General features: G+C 43.3%; 1 protein-coding gene across 6 annotated transcripts in view; it reads right to left on the bottom strand.

Moving 5' to 3' along the window:
* Window positions 1–71: 71 nt before the first annotated feature.
* tenm4 (teneurin transmembrane protein 4) overlaps window positions 72–22,698 on the bottom strand; it is a 321,917-nt gene continuing 299,290 nt past the window's right edge. For all 6 annotated transcript variants that reach the window (XM_077540676.1, XM_077540675.1, XM_077540674.1 and 3 more), the window contains 5 exons: window positions 21,192–21,427; window positions 15,819–16,115; window positions 12,908–14,522; window positions 6,531–6,673; window positions 72–3,467 (listed from right to left, as the gene is read on the bottom strand). In XM_077540676.1, the coding sequence (XP_077396802.1) occupies window positions 2,709–3,467; window positions 6,531–6,673; window positions 12,908–14,522; window positions 15,819–16,115; window positions 21,192–21,427 (3,050 nt within the window). In that variant the 3' untranslated portion in view covers window positions 72–2,708. The remainder of the gene's footprint in view (window positions 3,468–6,530; window positions 6,674–12,907; window positions 14,523–15,818; window positions 16,116–21,191; window positions 21,428–22,698) is intronic.

Consider the following 22,698-nt stretch of genomic DNA (forward strand, 5'->3'; position numbering starts at 1 on the left):
GGGGAACAATTAATTTTGAGCTGCAGTTGTGGATGATTTTCAATTTTGGCAGAACACAACACACAAGAAGATAAACACAAAATATTCCCTTTATTTTTTTTTTTCTTCCTCGTTCTACCTTCATAACACTACACAGGATGTAGCTCTAAGCGGTATCTACAGTTTGCATGTTTTTCCATTTACAGCTCGCTGCTCGATTCAACGTCATATTTACATGATCCGAGAGAAAAAAAAAAAAAGGAAAAACACAGTGTTGGAAACTCAAACAAAATGAGTCTGGAACTTTGAGTGGGACGGGTGGGGCAAAAAACAAAAAAAATAAAAAAATAAACAGTTCTCAGTGCAGCCATCATTGAACATACAAATCAAAATGGCAAAAATAAATCAGACACAAAAGACATTTTTTGATGGACAGATCAAGAGATGTGCAGTCAAGTCACATCATGACGTTTCTCAGTTGTCCTTGTTGTCACGTGGGATCAAGAGCACGCACAGAAAAAAAAAGAAAAAAAAAAAGTGTAAACAGAACCAGGAACACCTGCTGGTCCCGCCGTGCATTGCGTTCCGTTAAGGCAAAGCGCACTACACGGACAAAAATTGTACGACCTCGACTTGAGCTTCAGACATCGCGGCAAACCAAATTCAAATCCAATCTCAAATGGTCCACCATGTCGGAGGCCGATGCCGAGGCGGCGTCTCGTTTACTTTTTTTTGTCCACGTCGCATCTTCTGTCATCTCGTCCAGTCGTCAACGCGAAAGCGACGCTGTCGCTTGGCCCACATTTCAATCCTTTTATTTCCACGTTTGGTGAAGTACAACAACGGACGTTGGAAGGGACACGGGTTCACGTTGGTTTGAAAAGTTCACGTCTGTTGTTGGTTGTATTTGTTGTCACTATTGATCGACTGAAAAACCAAGGAGGTGATCCTTTGTGTTCGTAACCAGTGAAAATGAAAGAGGAGCACTTTTTATTTGCATTTTTAAAACACACACAATAAAAAAAAGAAAGAAAAAAAAGTGCTGTCAAATACTTTAACTGAGTTTTTTTTTTTTTTTTTTTTTTTTTTTTAAAGCACTTTTGACGATTCACCAGCCCACAAGGAAAAAAACACTGACGAGCCTCCTCGACCGGCAGCGTCATTATCGATGCGTGATAAGTTTCGATATAAAAAAAAAAAAAAGAAAAGAAAAAATGTGATTAAAAGAGAGGGAATCTCCTTGGCTGAGGAAAAGGCAGAATGGAGCGAGCCGAGGCGTACCAATCCGAGGCGCCAAACGGCTCCCGATGGCCCGCGGGAACGAGGAGGCAAAGTCGGAAAAATTGTGGTTTTGATCCTCTACCAGCCGCACGTGGAGGGCAAAGACTGAAAAGGGAGAAGATCAATTATCTGTTCTTTTCCGTTGTCAAATGGCAACTCAAAATACAATACTGCTACGCGATTTTTTTTTTTAATTACTATTTTTTTTAAATTCCAATTTAAGACCAAGAGGAGAAAATCATTAAGCAGAGGTGGCAAATCCAGAAAAGTAAACACCCTGCCACCGTTAGCCCCTTGTGCTAGCTAGCTAGCTCCCTAGCAACCGGAGAGCTAGCTAGGGAGTTCGCTAGCTACCACTTGCGGCTAAAGCTAAACTGTGGCAGGGTTTTTACGTTTTGAACCTGGATTTGCCACCTCTGTTCATGAGAAGGACAACACAATTGCGAAGTTTTCTTTCTGACGCAGATGATTATTCGCTGATGTCAAAACGCAGCAGTATAGCGCCAACTAGTGTCGAGGAGGACTGAATGTCGGACATTGGTGTGGCTGCTTTGGGCAACTCGTGGTGGTGATCAACCCAATCCTGAAACCCAGTATAGGTACTAAATGCACAGGTAGCCAGTGCATAAATTTGACCAATTAAATATGAAAATCAAGTTGTAAGTAGTTCTGATTTGAGACGAAAATTAAAATGTTTTTTTTTTTAATATATAAAAACAAAATCTGATCATTTTTTTGAATTTCAATAGCCAATTGAAAATAGAATGAAAGTATTCAGTGCAACCAATTTTTTTTTTTTTTGTGTTAACATTTTCTATTGAAAAGGAATTTTTTGATAATTTGATTGATTGTTGGATATAAAAAAACCCATACTAATCGTTTTTGGAATTTCAATTGCCAATTAAAAATGGAAAGAAAGTATTCATTGCAACCCATTGTTTTTTTTTTTGGTGAACATTTACTTTTTGATAGTTTGATTTTTGGATTAAAAAAAAATCATTTTTTGGATTTTCAATTGCCAATTAAAAATGGAAAGAAAGTATTCATTGCAACCCATTGTTGTTGTTTTGTTTTTTTTGGTGAACATTTACTTTTTGATAGTTTGATTTTTGGATAAAAAACAAAACAAAACATTTTTTGGATTTTCAATTGCCAATTGAAAATGGGAAGAAAGTATTCATTGCAACCCATTGTTGTTGTTTTTTTTGGTGAACATTTACTTTTTGATTTTTGGATTAAAAAAACCAAAAACACACTAATTTTTTGGGAATTTCAATTGCCAATTGAAAATGAAAAGAATGGTAGCGTATTCAGTGCAACCCATCGTTGTTATTTTTGTGACCATTTTCTCTTGAAAACCACAAACAAAACCAACCAAAGCGTCTTTGGCAAGTGGTCCGCTGCCGTCGGCGCGAGTCCGCCGAGCTGGGCGTGGCCGCGCGTCCACGTCACCTGCGGCCCATTTCGCTCTGTCGCATGAAGCGGACGTTGTTGACGCTGTCGGCCAGCTCGGGGTACTGCTCGGCCGACAGCACGTAGAAGCCGTCGTAGCCCTGCACCTTGCCCGAGCCCAGCAGCTGCTGCTTCTCGCCCTCGGTCCAGGCGCGCGAGCCCTCCTCGCCGTCGCGCAGTCTCTGGCGCTCGCGGGCCCACGCCTGCGCCACGGCGCGCTGGCGCGCCGCCTCCAGCAGCCGCGCCTTCTCCTCGTCCACGCTGCTGCCGTAGCGCGTGTTGAGGCTGAGCGCGCCGTACTGCAGCCGGATGTCGGTGATGCGGCGGGCGCGGCCGTCCAGCACGGCGTTGACCTGCGACACCGTCACGTTGACGCCGTTCTCCAGCGTGCGCCGGCCCGCCGCCATGCCCATCAGGCCCAGGTCGCCCTCGGCCGAGCCCGGCTTGACGAAGTGGTGCGTGTCCACGCCGGCCAGCGTGTAGCGCAGCGCTTCCAGGTAGACGGCGTCGTTGAGCACGGCCGCCGCGCGCCGCCCGTCCTCGTTGGCCAGGCTGATGATGTCGGTGCGGACGCGGCCGTCGCGGATGGACAGCTTGACGCCCTTGCCGAAGATGGAGCCGGCCGAGGCGAACGCCGTCTTGGCCTCCGCCTGCGGGCAGCCGGCGCTCTTGGCCTGGTAGATCTGGCCGAAGCGCTCCAGCTTCACGAAGGCCTTCAGCTGCCGCTGGACTTCGCACTGGACGCCCAGCAGAGACTGCAAAGCAAAAAACGCATGACGATAACCACAATAATAATAATAATCATCATCATCATCATCATCATAATCATCATCATAATAATAATAACAATAACATCCATCCATCGTCCTGACCGCTTATTCCTCACAAGGGTTGCGGGGGGTGCTGGAGCCTATCTCAGCTGGCTTTGGGCAGCCAATCGCAGGGCACACGGAGACAAACAACCATCCACACTCACAAGCACACCGAGGGACAATTCGGAGCACCCAATCAATCTGCCATGCATGTCTTTTGGAATGTGGGAGGAGACCGGAGTACCCGGAGAAGACCCACGCGGACACGGAGAGAACATGCAAACTCCACCCAGGAAGGACGGAGCCTGGACTCGAACCGGAGACCTCAGTACTGGGAGGCGGACGTGCTCACCAGTACCGCCAATTGTAATAACAATCATAGTATAATTAAAAAAATTAGTTAATAATAATAATACCAACAATAATAACAATACTACTACTACTACTACTACTACTAATAATAACAATAATAATAACAATAATAATAATCACAACAATAATAAAAATAATAATAATAATAATAATAATAATAATAACACCAATAATAATAATAATACCGATAATAATAATAATAATAATAATAATAATAATAATAATAATAATAATAATAATAACAATGACGATGATGATCATGATAATAGTATACTAATAATAATAATAATAATAATAAGTGTTGGGTGTACAGGTTTTTCCGGGGTTTTCTGTGAGGACGAGTCGGCAAGCGGTGGTAACATGCCTGATGTACCCCGTCACTCTGCATTTGCTTCCTGCGCTATCAATGATGCCGGCTCATCCGTCCCCCAAGCAGACGGGGCAGAAGGGGGACAAGCCCCTCCCCCTCCCCCTCCTCCTCCTCCTCGTACCCCCCAGAGCGCTCCGTCATCCGCACAGCATGGGGGTGCAAATCCTGCCTCAGGCGTGACCTAAAATGCGAGCCTTGCACGGCACCGGACCTCATCTGTCCGGAGCCTCGGCGGCCATTTTTCATGCTTGGCCAGCGGAGCAAACGTAAATGAAAGCAGATCTTTTCAGATTTTTTTTGCCATCACATGACAGATAGCGAGCGAGTCACATTGGTGGGCCACAAGCGCACGACGACAGCAGCTTTGGTTGAAATAATCATCACAGAGACGGATTTGTTTGTTTGTCCTTCGCTTAGTAATTGGACATAATGTGTATCAATGACGCTGAACATTTTTAGGAAGTACACAGAGAGAAGCAAAAATGACCCTTGACCCCCCACAACAATCACGTTAAAACTGGAAATCCCTCAAATTGGACTCTTAATATGAAATCCCCCATCTTGACAATCAATTATACTGAGTGAGTCATCATGGAGGCAAGAAAAATCCACGTTGTTTTCCTTTGCTGGCTTTTGAAAGCGTTGATTAAAAAGATGACTTGTGAGGTAGCGAGAGCAGACCGGCGATGCCTTTCAATTGGGGGGAGCTGCAGAGGGGAGGAAGGGGGGGAAATTTATTTATTCTGTCTAATCTACGGCGACGACTTTTCCCGACATATCTCCCCTGGAAATATTTGAAATGCAAATGCCTTTTGAATTCAAGAAGCCATTTCCTCTGTCGCCTTTGCCGCTTTGTAGATTGGCACCTTGGGTGAGGTTCACGCGACGAGCAAAGAACACAAACGGCCTCTGCCATCTTTTGCTGGATGTGCAAGTGGAAATCCCGACGTCGGATATAGACACACTATGACACAACTGCATTTCCTCATACATAAACAAACTATATGTACATACTATTATGTACTATGCTCCACCTTGTTGCAGCCAAATTGGGTGTCCTTACCATAAAGAAATAAATACAGGAGACTAGCCATTTTCAGCCATTTTCACTGAAGCGCTCCCCTTCGCTCGTGGATTTTGATTGACTGGATTTTAATGTATTTTGACTGATTTTGCAAGGCCCGCAGAATATTGTGTTCTATTGCTATAAAAACATGGAAACTACCAAAAGAAAGATTCAAGTCTCTTTTTTTCATCAGGAAAAAAAAAAAAAAAAAAAAAAAAAAAGTATATTTCTATCCGTTTCCGTTTTGCGGCAATTAGCATTTGAATATAGCTAAGTTTCATCATTATTCACAAATGTAATTTGAATTGTGAGTAATTGAGCTTTTTCTCAACATGAGCGCCTTTGCTCTGCTGCCACCTGCTGGCCGTTTGTGTAATAACTACCATTTCTTCAACCGTTCTTTGCAGTTGAGATGCTACATCGAAGCCTTCTGTATGCTTTAGCATAAAAAACAAACAAAAAACGTATAAATACGTCTTTGGGACACTTTAAATTTTTTAAATAGGACGTATTTATACGTTTTTGGGAGCAAATGAGTTAAGATGCAACATTGGTAAGTATGTTGATAAGGTTAATGTTCGTGCTTAACTGTGAATTCGTAGTGCTAAAATTGGCTCTGGTTTCTCCTTATATCATTTATTTCAAACCAAAATATGTTATAGATGAAATGTTTGGATGAGAGAAGGCATTTTCCAAATGTCGCTTTCATTTCTACTACTTTTTAATGGTGTATTTCCAAAGGCCTGTGCCGACCGACCGTGGCCGGGGGGGGGGGGGGGGGGGGGGGGGCGGTCCGTCGGATGACTGTTCACTAATGGATGACACCCAGTTGAGGTGGCAGCCAGAGTGTCTGCCGACACCAATCCGACGGGCGGCGTTCGCTCGTCTGGCTGTAACCGAAGCCCGCGCGACAACAGTGGCCTCCTCAATAATTCAGGCGATGGGTTGGAGGTGGTGGTGGGGGGGGGGCAACTTTAAAGCGCGGGAATCGGAGCATGTCTGCTAATTCGCAGACCTTGGCCGAGGGTGTAAGACTTGAGATGAAATCAATGGCCGGTGGTGGAGGGGAATGGAGAGTGAATTTCTCTAATGGCAGGACAATTACAAGGGCTGTTTAGCCTGAACCCCCCCCCCCACCCCCCGTTTCCTGAGATGAGGACAAGAGGCCAGGACCCGGATCGCCGGGATCGCGTCTCACCTTGGTGCTGTCCCACTCTTGCGTCTTGATCTGCGTGCGGAGCAGTTCGTACGACGGCTCCACCGTGTCCGTGTTGGGCTTGCGGTAACCCGGGATCACGTTGTACAGCTGGAAGCCGAAGGTCACCAGCCAGCTGTTCACATCTGCACACAGGACGCAGACAACGTAAGAAGAATGGTGTTTTTTGTTGGTTTTATGAATTTGCAAAAACTCTTGAGCGGTCGACGATACTGACACTTTAGTGGCATCTTTTGATGCATAAAATTTGAAAAATTTTTGCAATTTGAAATTGGACTAAAACAGAATACATTTTAAAACGGCAGACGCAATTAACACTACAACTGAAAGAAAAGAAAAAAAAATGCCCAGGATGAGTGGAACAGCTACGACCTAAGGACTTTAATCTATTTCATAATATTTTATATTAGTTTGCTCAATGACTATGGTAAAATTTCAAGATCAACAACAAACAATTTCTCTGGCAGTAAAAATAAACAAACAAAAACAGCAGAACAAGGATAATTTTGTCCTTGTTTTATTTGTTCAAAAATCCTATGTGACATCTTACCCCCATATAGTGTGACAACTTAACCATTCATTGTCACATGTCACATGTTCACTCTCTCTATTTCATAGCTTATAACTCTCTGCACTGACACAAAGTATGAAAATGAAATTAATACAAAAAATATTCCCAAGACTTTGGTTTTTCCTCTGGTATGTTTTGTTTATATATTAGTGATGCAACAATATCCAAACATCACGATACAATATCATGATTTGAAGGTCACGATACGATAATTATCATGCATTATCAGTTAGCATGGATTTTAAATAAAGAAGGGCAAAAACATGCCTTGTGAAAATGAAACTGCACTAAAAAAAAAACTAGCCACCAGAGGATGCTAGAAATGTACAAATGGAAATTAAGCTGACATTTTTTAACAGTTGTGCTGCTTTCAAAATTGTGACATGACCACGACGATATATTGTGGCAGTTTTAATATCGCGATATCACGATATTGCCGGTATCGTTACATCCCTAATAAGCATAAAAAAAGTGACACAACTAGCCCCGGTCTCCCCCTAAATAAATCATAATTATCAGGCAAAAGAAGTGATAATCTCTCATGGCACAGTTGCGGGGAATCGCTACTCGGAAGTATGTTGTGATTTTTTTTTTAATCCTTTGGGGTGTTTTGATGAAGACACGTCTCACACACACACACACCTGGGAAGCGTTTTTGAATGGTGAATAAAACGCACAAGACGTCTTCCTTGAAACTCCTCCATACTCTCGCTTTGGCAGTGCGTTTGTTTGTGGAAGCAGACAAGCTGCAATAAATCCTCCAGACGTCGGCACTGACTCGCGTATGCTCCCGCAGGTGCGCGCCGCGGGGGGGGGGTTGCGGCGGGGTTTCAGCCTTCGCCGACGGCAAACGTCGCCCGAGCTGGATAATTATATACGGTAATATGGTGTGGTTTGTGAGCAGCTGAGACTTGTGGGACTGTCGCGTATTCTAATGAGATGCGGGAGGCATCTGGGGCTGGCACGATAATGTGACGCTTCAAATAGCAGCCGGCCCACCTGCCGCTCGGTTGGAGCTGCGACTCGCGTCACCCCCCCCCCCCTCGTCATTTATGAACAACATCACAGGAGTTCTACTGACTAGTGTTAATTTCGTCTGCCATCTTTTATATTTCGTCTCAGTTTTAGTTCAATTTCAGTCACACTTAGTTTTTAATCACAGTTCGTCAACCTCATCCCGTTTTTTTATTTAATCCAATTTTAGTCAACTATAATTTATTTTAGTCCAAGAAAACGCCACTTTGTCTAGTTTTAGTCGACAAAGTTTTCGTCTAGTTTTCGTCAGGATTTTACCCTTGTATATATATTTTTTGTCAGCAGATTATATTGAACGTTTTGGGATCTAAAACTATTTCACATCAGATTTTCTCATTATTTGATGACAAACAACTTAACATAACTCAATATGCTTCACATACTGTAATTAAAAACATTTGCAATCAGCTACAAACAATTAAATTACGGTAACTGCTATGTTTTAAATTTGTATTCATTCATATTATTCACTCTGTCAATAAAAGGGAGCATGTTATACACAAGTAGAGAGAACACTGCTTTTCAAAAGCAGTTTTGGTGGGGCTGTATTATACACGGGTGTTTTTTATTCACGGGATTTTACAGTAACACTGCAAATTCCCTTTTAAGCACAGAGCGCGAGTACTTTTACCACCTACTTTTGACAGCACCTGACGAATGCTATTTTTTGTTGTTTTTTTAAATAGCATTTTGTTTGAGCGAACCTTGGTAATTTGATGAAGTGGATGATGGAAATGCCAGCGCAAATCAATCACAGCTGAGGCGGGCGGTTAACAAATGGTGAAGAAGACCACCTGAAAAGAGTAATGTTCATTTCTCTTGCCATTTTCCATATAGGAGCGCGCGGATTTCTTCTGTCTGATCGGCAACACGCATCCGCGCACAAACCATTTGCATGCGAGAGGCGGCTGAGGCAATCGCGAGTATGCGACTGGAGTGTCGTGTTGTTTTTGCTTCAAGCGAGTAAACGCGGCGACGAGTCAACTTGGCGACTGTTTGGATAAATCCATTTTGCTGCCACTTCTTCTCTGAGCGGCTTTTCTGCGAGCGTTTGCCTCCTCATTGGCACAAAAGCGACGAGCAGTGAAGCCGTCTCGCCATTGTTCCCTTTAAAGTAATACAAATGCATATCTGTGCGTTAATCCTCTGCATATTGACAGTTCAACATTTGAAAATTCCCTTCTGCGTTTTTTTTTTTTTTTTTTTTTTTTAACTTATCCACTGATGTTTTTGCTTAAAAACGATTTACAGTTCTTAAGCATATTTTTGTGCTGTTTCAATCACACGATAAAAGATGGTGCCAAGAAAGACTAGATCATAAAGTCGGTGTCACAGAAGTACTACAATATACGCGGAAGAGCCGTTTACGGTCTTTGTATGTCGACAAAAACAAATAAAATCGTATTAACGCTAATTATTTTTTAAGAGTAATCTAATGTTTGTATTGAGTCAAACTGTTTTTGGATTCTATACTGGATAAAAATGTGAGCACAACACTTTTGTTTTTTTTCCGTCACGTTTCATTAGAATTTGATACACCGGGGAGCCCAATAGAAAAGAGATACAATGCTGCCATCTGCTGGCCATAGTTAGTGGCTGTTTTTGATTTCACAACCCCCATTGACAAGGCAGCGCTGCACAAGACGTTGCACTGCCCATTGAGAGAAAAAAAAAAAAAAAAAAAAGTAGTAAACGTCAATTAACGTTTATGGCGGCATTCATTGGGATTTTAGCATACGTCATTAAACGTTGTAGGCGGTAAAAGAGTTAAACTACAATTATCCAACAACTGTTTGACAAAAATTACTTAAATAAACACATTTGAAATGAACCCCGTCAGCTCACGTATGGTATTAATTCCCTTTTTTTTTTTTTTTTTTTTTTTTTTTTTTTTTTATATTTTGTTTATGAAAATGTTTTTCATACAATGGTAGTTTGAATTATTTCATTTGTTTTATTTATCTAAAATAACCTTACATCCCAATAAAGTAAAAAAAAAAAAAAAACATTTCGAATGGCCTTTCATTGTGGGCAGCATATAAGGCACACCTGTGCAAGTCATCATGCTGTGTAATCAATCATCATCTGGATATGCATTTACATACGTGAGAGCTAGCTGGGTAATCTCACTAACATGAATTTAGATAGACGAGTGAACAATAATTCTCAGAAGTAGGCCTTTTGTTTACACAGGAAAAAGTCTTAATCGTGAAAAATGGGAGCAAAATCCCAAGTGCTGGATTTCTATTTTTTTTTTTTAAACTATTAATATAAACAACTTTAGGGCGGTCGTCTATTTTTTTCTTGTTGTTTTTTGTTTTCCACAACAGTGCTAAGGGGAGTACTGTATTTTTATGCAAGCCATTAAAAAGTCAAAATGATGTAATATTTACCCTTTAGTTATTGAATCCTCCAGGGTCATTTTACTATTAGCGATAGTTTACGTTTTCCTCATTCAAGGTCATTAAGAACCCCGTAGGCTACACTTAATAAAGGTTTGACCAATCCAACTCCGGGAAGGATTATTTTTATTCATTATTTCTTACAGGGAAAAAACTGTGGTGCTCCAAAGAACCACCGTTTGTTAGTGACACGACAAATTGAGACCAAGATGGATCCTCTTGCTAGCGGGGAGATCTCAAAGCCCACAGCAGCATCTAATAGCTCCAAAGTGACATTTGCAGGTACAATTTCATGCTGTTTAATGCGCTAATTAGCATCCTAGCCTGCCAATTGTCATCAGCACGCCACATTTCCTCGGGCAAACAAGCAAAGCCGCGATGCGGGGAAAGAAGTGTAAATAAGGGGCCGATAAAGTGGGAATATTCAGTGAAGCCTTTTTTTTTTTTTTTTTGGTTTCTCAGTCACCTCAACGCTTGATCTACGACTCGTGAGTCGCCGCGTCAAAAATCAAGTCCTCAGGACGGCGGCTGATAACGACATTTCAGCGAAATACGCCAGCGCTTGGCACTCGCTGTGATTTCCAGAGCGGATATTTGTATGTTAATGCAAATTGTGTGGCGCTGTTGTTCTGAGGCTCGCCGTCACCCTGAAGTGAGTGTCACTGCGAGCAACAACACACTCACAAAGACGGGGGGGAGGGAAATATGTGCCCCCCCCCCCACTTGACATGTTGTAATTTTAGCACCATAAAAAAAAACAAAAAAAACGTATATGCATTATTGATCGCACTGGTGGGACTCACCTAACATCTGCCGGCATTGCTATTTATATTCAGCTACATACACCCACCCCGTGGACACCAGCAGTGACTGTAGGTTGAGGTTGCTCTCGCCTTATGTTTATATTTATATGCCCGTAGAAATGTTTCACATAAAAAAAAAAAAAAAGAAGTTCTTTACAGCTTTACAGGATTGAAATGAGACCCTGGCAAGTTTGTTTACAACAAATCCCCCCAGGAGAGATGAAATCCGAGAAGTAGCGACCATTTATTTTATTATTTAGGTATATTTGAAAGCGTTATGTCTGGTACAAATATCAGTATCTGTGACTGCGACTTAATGCGTGTGACTTGAAAAGGCTGTGCTGTTGAGTGTGGAGTTGGCTGGCTGGCTGTTAAATGGCTAAACTGTTAGCCGCTCTGTGTTGAGGTCATGTGTGACTATGGCCTTATGTTTATTTACTTACCTTTGTTCAATATAGTGATTCAACGCGCTCCAGCGGCTGTGTCTACGTTTGTGCAAGGATTATAGTTCCTTCTCCCATGTGGTGGTAAGCTATATTAAATTAGCTAATGATTTTTTTTTTACTTACCGTTAAATCAGCAGTTGTTTAACTTAAGCCAGTTGTGCTTTGGAATGCACGCTGCACGTTATATCATCAATTCTTTCATTAAGTGTGAAATGATCCCAAACGTGCAGATGTTGGTGGTGATATAGTGTGTGGTCATAACACAAACCAAAGGACGAGCAACTTGAATGTTGAAGGGGGCCGCAATCTTTCATCACAGCTAGTTAGTCAAGTCGTCTAGTCTTTAAATAAATAAATACGGTAAATAAATAAATGAATAAATACATAACATTCAAGTACGGCACAGAAATTCTGTACAGCAAACAGACAATAAGAGCAAGATTTTTTTTTTTTTCCAAAAATCAACACACTCAAAATTCTATTATTATTGGAAGTACTATATGTTTGTCCTGTATATCACTCCAAATCTATAAAAAATTATTAAGCGTACTCATGTTGTAGTATAAGGCAGTATATGACCCGATGCAAGTGCAACTAAGACATGTATGCCATCTAGTGGCGAATGGTGATATTACAACTTAAAACTACAGTCAAAAATTATTCCCAATTCGGCACCCACAAATTTGGATATTCACAGATTAACTCCAATTCTGAGCTCTTAAAAAAAAAAAATAAAAAAAAATAAAATAAACGATTTTTTTTTTTTTAATCGAGTCGAGAATCGCGCGATGTAGTATCGCGATATATCGCCGAATCGATTTTTTTTAACACCCCTAATAAATTTGTTTGATTGAAAATGAATCAAGGGGCTAGTAAGGGTGTGGTCGTGGGCCTGATGGCCACCAGTTGCCTATCCCTGAGTCAGCCAACTTGTCTGCCGCAATCTTGGGCATCCAAAGGCAATTACAGTGGATCTTATGAACAGCAAATAGCTGGGGTTCACTATACAGTACATCATTTTTGTGCTATTTTTGCTTATTTTTCTAATGCCAAATATGTGCTCAGTAAAGGTCAGCAAAGACTTTTTCAACATGTGACTTACCGGTCATGTAGCACTTGATCTCCTCATTGTTGCTGAGCGGGTTGTTGTTTTTGAACATGTACAAGTTGAACGGCACAATGTGGCCGCTGTTGAGACGTTTCCAGACGTCGTGGTCGGGGGTGGTCCAGCGCCCGGCGAGGACGTCGTAGTCCCTGCGGCCCATGTGCACCAGCCTGCTAAGGGGCTCGTACAGGCCGCCCTGGTAGCCGATGATGACCTGGAATCCGGGGTTGGTGTCCAGGTAGACCTCGCCGAAGGCCGTGTGGAGCACCTGCTTGATCATGTGGCCCGAGCCGCTGAACACGGCCAGCGGCGTGCCGATGTTGTCGCAGGCCACGTAGAACTCGTCGCCGCTGCTGAGCTCCATGGCAAACAGGTGGCCCTGCAGGTCGTAGTACAGCGACGTGATCTCCGAGCTGGTGTGGTTGTACATGTGGGTGACCCGGGTGGGGCTGGACAGGTCGGCGTAGAAGAACTGCAGGTGGTGGCCCACGCTGCTCCGGCTGGACACCCTCCGACCCAGGCCGTCGTAGCGGTAGCGGATATTCCAGCCGCTCGCTTTGTTGTACACCTTCACCAGAAGCCCGGCCGAGTTGTAGTCAAAGTAATCGTTGCCTCGCTGCCGCAGGAAACCGTCCTCGTCCATCCGGTACTGGACATCCCCCAAGCGGGTTATGCGGTCCCGGACGTCGTAGCGTAGCGGCGTCAGGCGAGCGCTGTTGCCCGGGCTGAGGAGGTGCAGGTTGCCGTTGAGGTCGTAGCTGTAGCGCCACAGGGGCTTGTCGTTGATGGACACCACCTGGAGCTGGCCGTCATAGTCGTACTCGTAGGTGTAGCGCGTGGTGTTGGCGTAGGGGCCCACCTTCAGCTCCTTGGCTACGACCCGGCCCATGTTGTCGTACTGCACCATCATCCAGTACATCAGCGAGCGGAAGATTTCGTACTGCACCTCCTTCACGCGGCCGTAGGCGTCAAAGTGTTTGGTGTGCGTCATGACCGCCGTGGTGATGATCTGGTTGATGTCGTAGTAGATGACGCCAAACTTGCCAAACTGCTCCGCCTTGCCCGACACGTCGTCGTAGCGGTACAGGTCGATGGGCAGCGGCGTCTCGTTGATGACCGCCTGCATGCTGGTGACGCGGAAGCTGTTGTCGTAGACGTAGTCGAACCTGGCGTTGACCATGCCGTCTTCGCTGAATCGGAAAATCTGCCGGTCAATCAGCGGGCCGATCTGCCGGTAGCGGATGGTGCAGGTGAAGCCCTCGCTTTGCAGGTTGACCGTCTTGAGCATGCCGGCCACCTCGTCGTAGGAGAAGCCGATGCGGGTGGTGTCGTAGAGAATCTCCAGCAGCTTGGACAGCTTGCCGTACTTGTAGATGATCCGTCGGCCCGTGCCCAGGTAGGTGGTCTGCAGCAGCTGGCCCTCGTCGCTGTAGTCCTGCAGCACCGAGGCGTTGCCCTCGGGAGGCCGGTACGTGTTTCGGTAGTAGCCCACCGACAGCGCCGTCTCCAGGGTCTGGCGGGCCACGTTGGGCATGGTCACGGACGAGAGCCGGTCGTTCTTGTCAAATTCAAAGATGTACTGTCTCTGGCTGTAGAGCAGCAGCACCATGGACTGCAAGGGAACACATTGCGGCAAAGGACATACACACCTTCAGGTTACGACTTTCCAAGTAAGTGTAAGAAGAAGTTACTTCATTCAACTCAATTTTTCCACATTCAAACAAATGCAAACAGAATTATCCAGTTAGAGACCCAGAAACAATTCATGCTGACCTTAAAAAAAATGTTTTTACAACCAAATCACTGCTCAACAAAGCCTTTCCGCAGTTATAGGCTCTGTCCACTTCTGGCAAGCCTTGACCTGTTGTCCAAATTCATGTGGTCTTCAAATCTAGATTTTCGTTTCCATGGAGATGGGCCCCAAGCGAAAGTTCCATCCATCCATCCATCCATTTTCTTGACCGCTTATTCCTCACAAGGGTCGCGGGAGTTGCTGGCGCCTATCTCAGCTGGCTCTGGGCAGTAGGCGGGGGACACCCTGGACTGGTTGCCAGCCAATCGCAGGGCACACAGAGACGAAAAACCATCCGCACTCACAAGCACACCTAGGGACAATTCGGAGCGCCTAATCAAACTGCCACGCATGTCTTTGGAATGTGGGAGGAGACCGGAGTACCCGGAGAAGACCCGCGCGGGCACGGGGAGAACATGCAAACTCCACCCAGGAAGGCCGGAGCCTGGACTCGAACCCGAGTCCTCATAACTTGGAGGCGGACGTGCTAACCACTAGGTCACCGTGCCGCCCCAAGCGAAAGTTATTTCGGTTAATTTAACACATTTTGTGAACGGAAGAACAAGATTTGTTCTAAAATTGTGTTGTCCAACTTATTTCTTCATGAAGAAATTAGTGATTCTTAAAGAATCAAGATTCCGCTATACTAAAAAGGTAGAGAAACTTTTCTTTCGCACTTGCTAATTACGCATTTCATTCCTGACTTCCGCCCTCTGTGCGTTCGTACTCCAAAAAAAGTTTGTCACAGCAATTAAACGCTTGCAACGGTAGCCGAAAAAGTGCCTGGCATCAAGGTGACTGGCTCCCATTTACACGTCGCCATGTCTAGGCTCGCAAAGAACCGCAACGTCTCACCTTTCCCCCCGGCAACAACGGAGAATAAAAAGTGACATTACTCGCTGCCACTCATCACAGCTATTCCGGGTTGAACTTTTGTCTCTCCGACTCCGGTAACAAAAGCGCAACGTGCACCGACAGGTTTTAATTAGAAATTCTGCTGATAATTGTGCGTGAAAATGACAATGCAGCGCATTAACTGCTGGGAATGAATTAACTACCAAACTATATGAAATATCAAATGAGGTCTTCCTTATCTATGGCACCACCGATTCTCACCTTCTCCAGATACGTGTAGCTCCACGATTTACCATCCGCAAATATCTTGGAGTTGATTCTGCCTTTGTGGTCGTATTCCATGCGTACCGACATGGTGCCTCTCTGGATGCCCGCCACGTGGCCCCCGGACGAGTAGGTCACGTTGACCCCATTCAGGCGACTGCTGGGGGCCCAGAGAGTGGGCCGCCCGGCGTGGTCGTAGTGGATCCGTAGCGTAAACTTCCTGTGGTCGTCGTAGACCTTTTCTGTCCTGGTGATCCGATCGAAGTCTAGCGACAACAAGTTCCTGTTGTGAACCTGCGGAGGAAGAAAGAAAGGTGGTCACCTCAACCAGGAAAGTCTACAGATTTTCAGATGGGCTGCTGCAGCCACTGCAGTGATTCTATTTTTTAAACGACCTCACTTCTTTGTTTGTGGGTAAAAAAAAAAAACCCTGCAAAATGTGAGTGGGAGCATTCCAAATCATGCAGAGCCCATTAGGGCCGCAATGATCATTAAATCCATTCTGACTGCATGCGGGCAAACAAGTGCCAGGTGCTGATTACTCTCGTTTTGGATCTTTGGTAAACTGGCACGTAGCTGGACAAGGTGCTTTGGGGCTTCAGCGGGATTTGGAAAGACAGAATGTAATCCTTAAGGTCATGTTGGGGTTGGCAGGGACTCAAAAAGGGCTTTGTCCAAGGGAAGATGACAGCCAAAAAGACCAAGTGAGATGCGGATAGTCAGTCATGCTCCTCAGGGTGTTTTCACACCAATTGTTGGCTGTCGGTGATCCTGAAAAAACGGTCAATTTTTGGAGCCCGGCTACAATGTCCTGTCTTACAAAACTATTTGCTGCAGACAATGCGATGAGACTGGCGAAGAGAAAAACATGAACACGGATCACACTCATAACACCATTTTATTATTATTATTATTTTTCCTTATAATTCCTTTGTTAGTCCACTGAAATATGACTTTATACATGACTGGTCTGTGGCATAAGAAAGGTTGGGGAGCACTGTAACTATACTGGGGGGAAAAAAAGGTCAATTAATCGACTTTACCTCGACTTTCAGCAAATTATAATTGATGACAAATCTTTAGTCATACAACCTCCTGCGCAAAGGATTGGGAAACTGGTGGCACGTATGTTTTTCCACATAAAATGGGGGCTACAAATCCTGAGGGAAAAAAAAAAGAAAAATAAGGAAAAAAGAAAAGAAAAATCTGAGAATATGAGAATCCTCAGATGCCAGACTGCAAGTAATGCAGGGGTTGAATGTAGTTTCAACTCTCCTGTTATAATGCGAGTGAAATTGACTCATTTGGAAAAAATCTCCCCCCCCTCAAAAAAAAATGCATAAACTTAGCATGCTGGCCTCAATTTATTTTCATTTTTGAGTTTTAATATTGCAATTGGCTGGCAACCAGTTCAGTGTGTACCCCGCCTAGTGCCTATAGCAAGCTGGGATAGGCTCCAGCACCCCCCCGCGACCCTTGTGAGAAGCAAGCGGTTCAGAAAATGGATGGATGGATGGATGGATGGATGCATTGCGTTATGTGATATTTTTTGATAATTAAACAGAGTCGGTCACACTGAACCTTGAACTTTACACGAGGGTTGAGTTGTAATATCAAGATTCACCACTAGATGGCAGACATTTTGTTTACATTCAGGACACACATTGTACTTCAATAATATAACCATTTTGAGTGAGTTATTGATTATTATGGATTATAGATTATTGTGGGTGCTTCTTTCTTTCACTTAAGGATGGTGAATTTTGTGCCATCCTTGAATGGTCATTTTCATACAAGTGAGCACACAAACATGCTTACCCGCACTTAGATTTTTGGAACCGTTTCACAACCAAGTCTGATGACTGAATTCGCGCCTGACCCACTGAACTTCACGACGTGGCCAAAAAAACCCCTCAAGTTCCATTAAAAGCTAACTTAAACCTTAAACGTGGAAGCCCGAGCCCGAAAGCAGATGCCAGTGAAGTGAGAAATGTCTTCAGTCAAAGCAAATCTCCACAGCGGCCATACCTTCAAACACTTTCCTCCTCTGAGGAGGAGGAGGAAGAGGAGGCGGAGGAGCTTTTCTGCCTTTAATTAAAGCACTGCGTGGATTAAAATGCAATGCGCAGTTTTGCTTCAAGGTGTGCACTTAAAAAACATATCAATGAGGATTTCGGCCTCTTTCAAGGCACGCACCAAAGATCAGGGTGCAACGGTTTAGAGGGGTTTGTAGTGGGGTACTTGTCTTTTCAATCTTGCGCTGACAAAAGCACGCCAAGGTCTCTCATCTGTGAAGGGACAATTACACCAGAGGCAATTACTGTCACTGAGTCCTAATTGAGAGGCTGAGAAAGCAACAGATTCACCACTTTATTCGCTTGAAAATTAGATTGTCTTAAAAATAACGACAACAACTTTGTTTACACTGCACAAGCCAAAGTGATGAAATGTGGCCATATAAGCACAACCAATAAGTGAGCCCAAACTTTCCTTACAGCATCACAATAAAAAAACAAAACATTTTCCCCTCAAACCAACGCCAGCGGTTCTCGTGCGACAACTCCACGCAAACAGAAAGTCAAAGACACGTATCGACTTTGAGAAAAAAGCTCGCGTTTGAACAGGTTAATGGCGTCTGTCCAAAAACATTTGCGCTAATAGCAAACGAACCGGCGAAAAACCAGCGGGGAAAAAAATGTTCTGGTGTCAGGATGCGCTCCGTCAAAGGTTCAACTGGCTGAAAGAAAAACTCTTTTACAAGTGCACATTCGACAGTCCTGAGGGACGGAGGAAAAACTCACTCGCAAGATCTCTTTCAAACCGGATGGAGTCGGGAGGAAATAGGCCATGAAACAAGGCGGGAAGCTAAAAAAAAAAAAAAAAAAAAAGACGGCGTTTCAAAAACTGTCCTCCAGGATGTTGTGCTGTTGGCTTCTATCACATCATTTAACTGCCATTGACGGAAAAAGACGTCAAATAATGCATTTTTGCTGGGATGGCAGTGAATGTGTTGAACACAATGTGCCAATATATTTTGTGATTATATTGCAGCATCCTTTTTTCCTTTTTTCTTTTTTTTAAGGCAAATTTTGCTTAAAAATCTGTCAATTTTGGGTACATCTCATCTTAACTCATTGACTGCCATTGACGGAAAAAGACGTCAAATAATGCATTTTTGCTGGGCTGGCAGTGAATGTGTTAATAAATGGAAGGAAACAAGCATGGAGGCTCAGGTAGTCGAGTGGAACAAAAAAAATTAATAAAAAATCATTTTAATGCAATATATATTAGCAGATCCAATTCCAAAATCATTTGGAGCATTTTCTGTCCTCGCTTTTCAGTCCGCCTCGAGCGACAACGCTGGCGTTAGCTGGACGGAGCGCTTGTAATACTGTCAAGTTATGATTTCTTAATGCAATCTTCAATATTTGATAGGCAAGTGAGATATGGAGCTAAATGCTAATAAGATAAGATGGCAAAACAAGTGCTGTAAAAAGAAATGTGGCCTGCACAAAGGTAAAAATAGTCCGTTTTGGCATGGATGGACAGACGGACAGCCAGATGAACTGACAGGATACATGGATGCATGTTTGTTTGTTTTTTTATATTACACAAGTACAGAGTGTATCCAATATTTCTTAAAGTTAGTTTTTCAGAAGATAGGTTGAAAAAATAATCTGCAAAAATAGAAGTTTGAGAATTCTGAACTGTTCATCAATTCGAATTAATGAAGAAAAATGCCTTTAATTTCTTTATTTTAATGAGCCACTTGTAGAAAAAAAAAATGGCGACATGAAAAGCTTACAGGACTCTTGATAATGTAAATGGCAACTTTGTTTTTACTTGATCAAACACATTAAAACCGATCAAGTGAGAAATTAGGGCCCAACATATTAATCAGCTAACTGATTTAACTGATAAATATTATTTAGATCTTTCAAAAAAAATGCAATTGTTGCCATTTTCCTGCACATGAACACATTAGCACAATTTTTTTTCAGATTTTTCTCACTGTTGTAAATTTAAACAACTACTGAAGGAGAATTTATTTATTTTTTTGCTTGTATTTCACATTTTTTTGTTGGTGTTAAGGTTTAATAATAATAATAATAATAATAATAATAATAGTAGTAGTAATAATAATCTGCAATTGGCTGGCAACCAGTTGAGGGTGTTACCCCGCCTACTGCCCGAAGCCAGCTGGGATAGGCTCCAGCACCTCCGCGACGCTTGTGAGGAAAAGTAGCTCAGAAAAATGGATGGGTGGATAATAATAATAATAATAATAATAATAATAATAATAATTAAATCAATCAATAAATATTACACCAGAGATTGAATTAATACTACTACTACTACTAATAATAATAATAATACTAATAATAATAATAATAATAATAAGAAAAATAAAATAAAAAATAAAAATTCAATCAATCAATAAATGAGGTTATTACACCGGAGATTGAATTAAATAAATGAAAGTAAAGTTGTGTGGCCATCACAGCCCGTTGGACCAACCGGTCACCCTGTGAGAGCAAACAGAGGTGCGCCGTAAATCAGCAGCGTTCCGAGCGGCCGGCTGGGGCGAGAGCAAATGACCGGGGTCAAGTTGAGGATGACAACAAATACCAAGCGACACCCAAAATCCAAAACACTTTATCTCTCGACAGAGCCCCTCCTCTCCACGCGCTCAGCCCAGCCAGCCACCCACGTAATATCACTTGACACGCCACTCAAGGTCGCTCGATGATTCCGGCTCTGCTCATCCCTGCCCGCTCCAGCGCTATTAGGCTGCTCCCGTTTCCCCATCTCACCCCTGAGGGCCATTGTCTGTAACATACATTAGACGCTTGCACTTCCAGAGGGACAACGGGGCCATTAAATGAACAGCCGATGACAGACAAAGTGGCACCTCCCCATTTAGCGCTGTCGCCTGCTGGAGAATGTGCAAGGCGACCTGGATTAAAAGAAACCCCCCCCCCCAAAAAAAGCTGTTGCTTGAAAAACAAAAGCAGCGTGTTATTTCAGATTTGTTTTTTGCTACACACTGAAATAAAAAGCCTTTCCGTGGAGACAAAAAGTTGTGATTTATCACATTACGATTAAGTAAAAGGGATGCTCCATACCACTTTTTTTTTATTTTATTTTTTTTACATGAAGCAATATACAGTAGATATAAAAAATTACCTCTTTTTATGAAACAGGCTAGAGTTCGCTCTTATCCTCTGGTTTCCCTTTCTGAAACAAGTTCCCCACTTTTCAGGGTTTCTTTACCCAGGTTTCTCACTAAACCAGCTTTGTGAAATACACCCATTGTTGGAAAACTTGTCAGCCCACTTCCATTTTTCGCAAGGCAAAGGGGCTTCTTACCCGTAGCCTCCGTCCATAGACGGTGACCTGGCCGCGAGCCTGCTCCTTCCTCTGCCTCCATTCCACCAGATTGAGGCCGTTGTCCAAGGCCAGCGTGATGTTCCGCTTGCTGACGGTGGGGTGGACCGTGCCGGCGAGCAGGTGGGGTTCCGTGTGCAGCGACACCTCCATGCCGTTGGCCAAGGCCAGCCGCAAGGAGCCGTCCAGGCCGATGAAGTAGCTGTTGCGCACTTGATCTGCCAGATATTCCGATTGAAACAAAAGGGTTAGCGCTCGAAAAACTTCTTTTTTTTTTTTTTTTTTTTTACATCTTTTCAGTACCAGCACTATGTAAGAAAAATGTGTGCATAACTAATGTAAGTATTTGAGTACATTTCAAAGCCTACACATTTCTTTTTTTACTTGTTTGCCTTTGGAAGAACAACCAATCAGACAACTGTGCAAGACTAGCAATCATAAGCAGAGCTCAGGCAGCAAATTAGCAACATTTATGCTCGTCAGGTATGTTTATCACTTTTTTTCTATTTTTTATTTATCTGACATTCCAAAAAAATGAAACTTCACACTGATAAATTTAGTGTTATAGTTCTATTTCGTATAAGTTGATGCCAACGTAGCAGCCATGGATAGTTTACAGTGCTAACGCTAGCTAGTTATGCTAGCTTGGGCTTCAGAAGCTTTGTTGAAAATATTTTTGAAATATTCACCTCTGGAAAGAAATAAAAATGCCCATTCTTTGTTTTTTAAGCAACTGGTCAAGGCTAGTAAACAGAAGCAGAGCTCGAAGCAACATGCCTGAGAGGATTCAGAAGTGACGCAAAAGCAACATTTCCGCTCGATGGGTGCGTATATATCTCCTCTTTATGATTTCTATTTGACTGTAGACCCCCCCACCAGAAAAAATAACTTCAAACTGCTAAACTTAGTGTTACTTTTGCGAATAAGTCGTGCTGTCACCGTAGCAACAGCAGTTAAACGTTCTCTTGTTTACAATGCTAATGCTAGCTAGTATTGCTAGCGCTGCTACGTTGTTGAAGCTGGACTGAGTTCTCTGTTGACAATTTATCACAACTATGATTTGGTCAGACTCGAGGGGGGTGAGTGATTAATAAACTGAGGCTACATTCTTGAATCTCAACTGTAACCTTACACATTTTATTTTTTATACAAGTAGCCTATCTGTACTTCCAAGTACAGAGTGCGAGTTGCTACTCGAGCCACCTCTGACAAATCACAAACATCTCACGGCTAACGAAAGAGGACATAATCTAATATTCATCTGAGCCAGGGCACAGCGTAATGAGCTAAAATGGCCGCTCAGCAAAATCAAAAAAAGAAGAACAACCTTTCGCAGCGGCAGCAGTATTTAACTGAAATTCTGCAATAACGCAGCGCCCGGCCTGAGGATCAATAGCCAGCGGCGTTCCCAGCGCCCATAAACTTTTTTTTTTGAACAACTTTTGCGGCAGCCTCGGGTGATGTCGAAGGGGAGTGAAAACCATCAGAG

Source organism: Festucalex cinctus, chromosome 13 (assembly GCF_051991245.1).
Source record: "Festucalex cinctus isolate MCC-2025b chromosome 13, RoL_Fcin_1.0, whole genome shotgun sequence".
NCBI classification, from domain to species: Eukaryota; Metazoa; Chordata; class Actinopteri; order Syngnathiformes; family Syngnathidae; genus Festucalex; species Festucalex cinctus.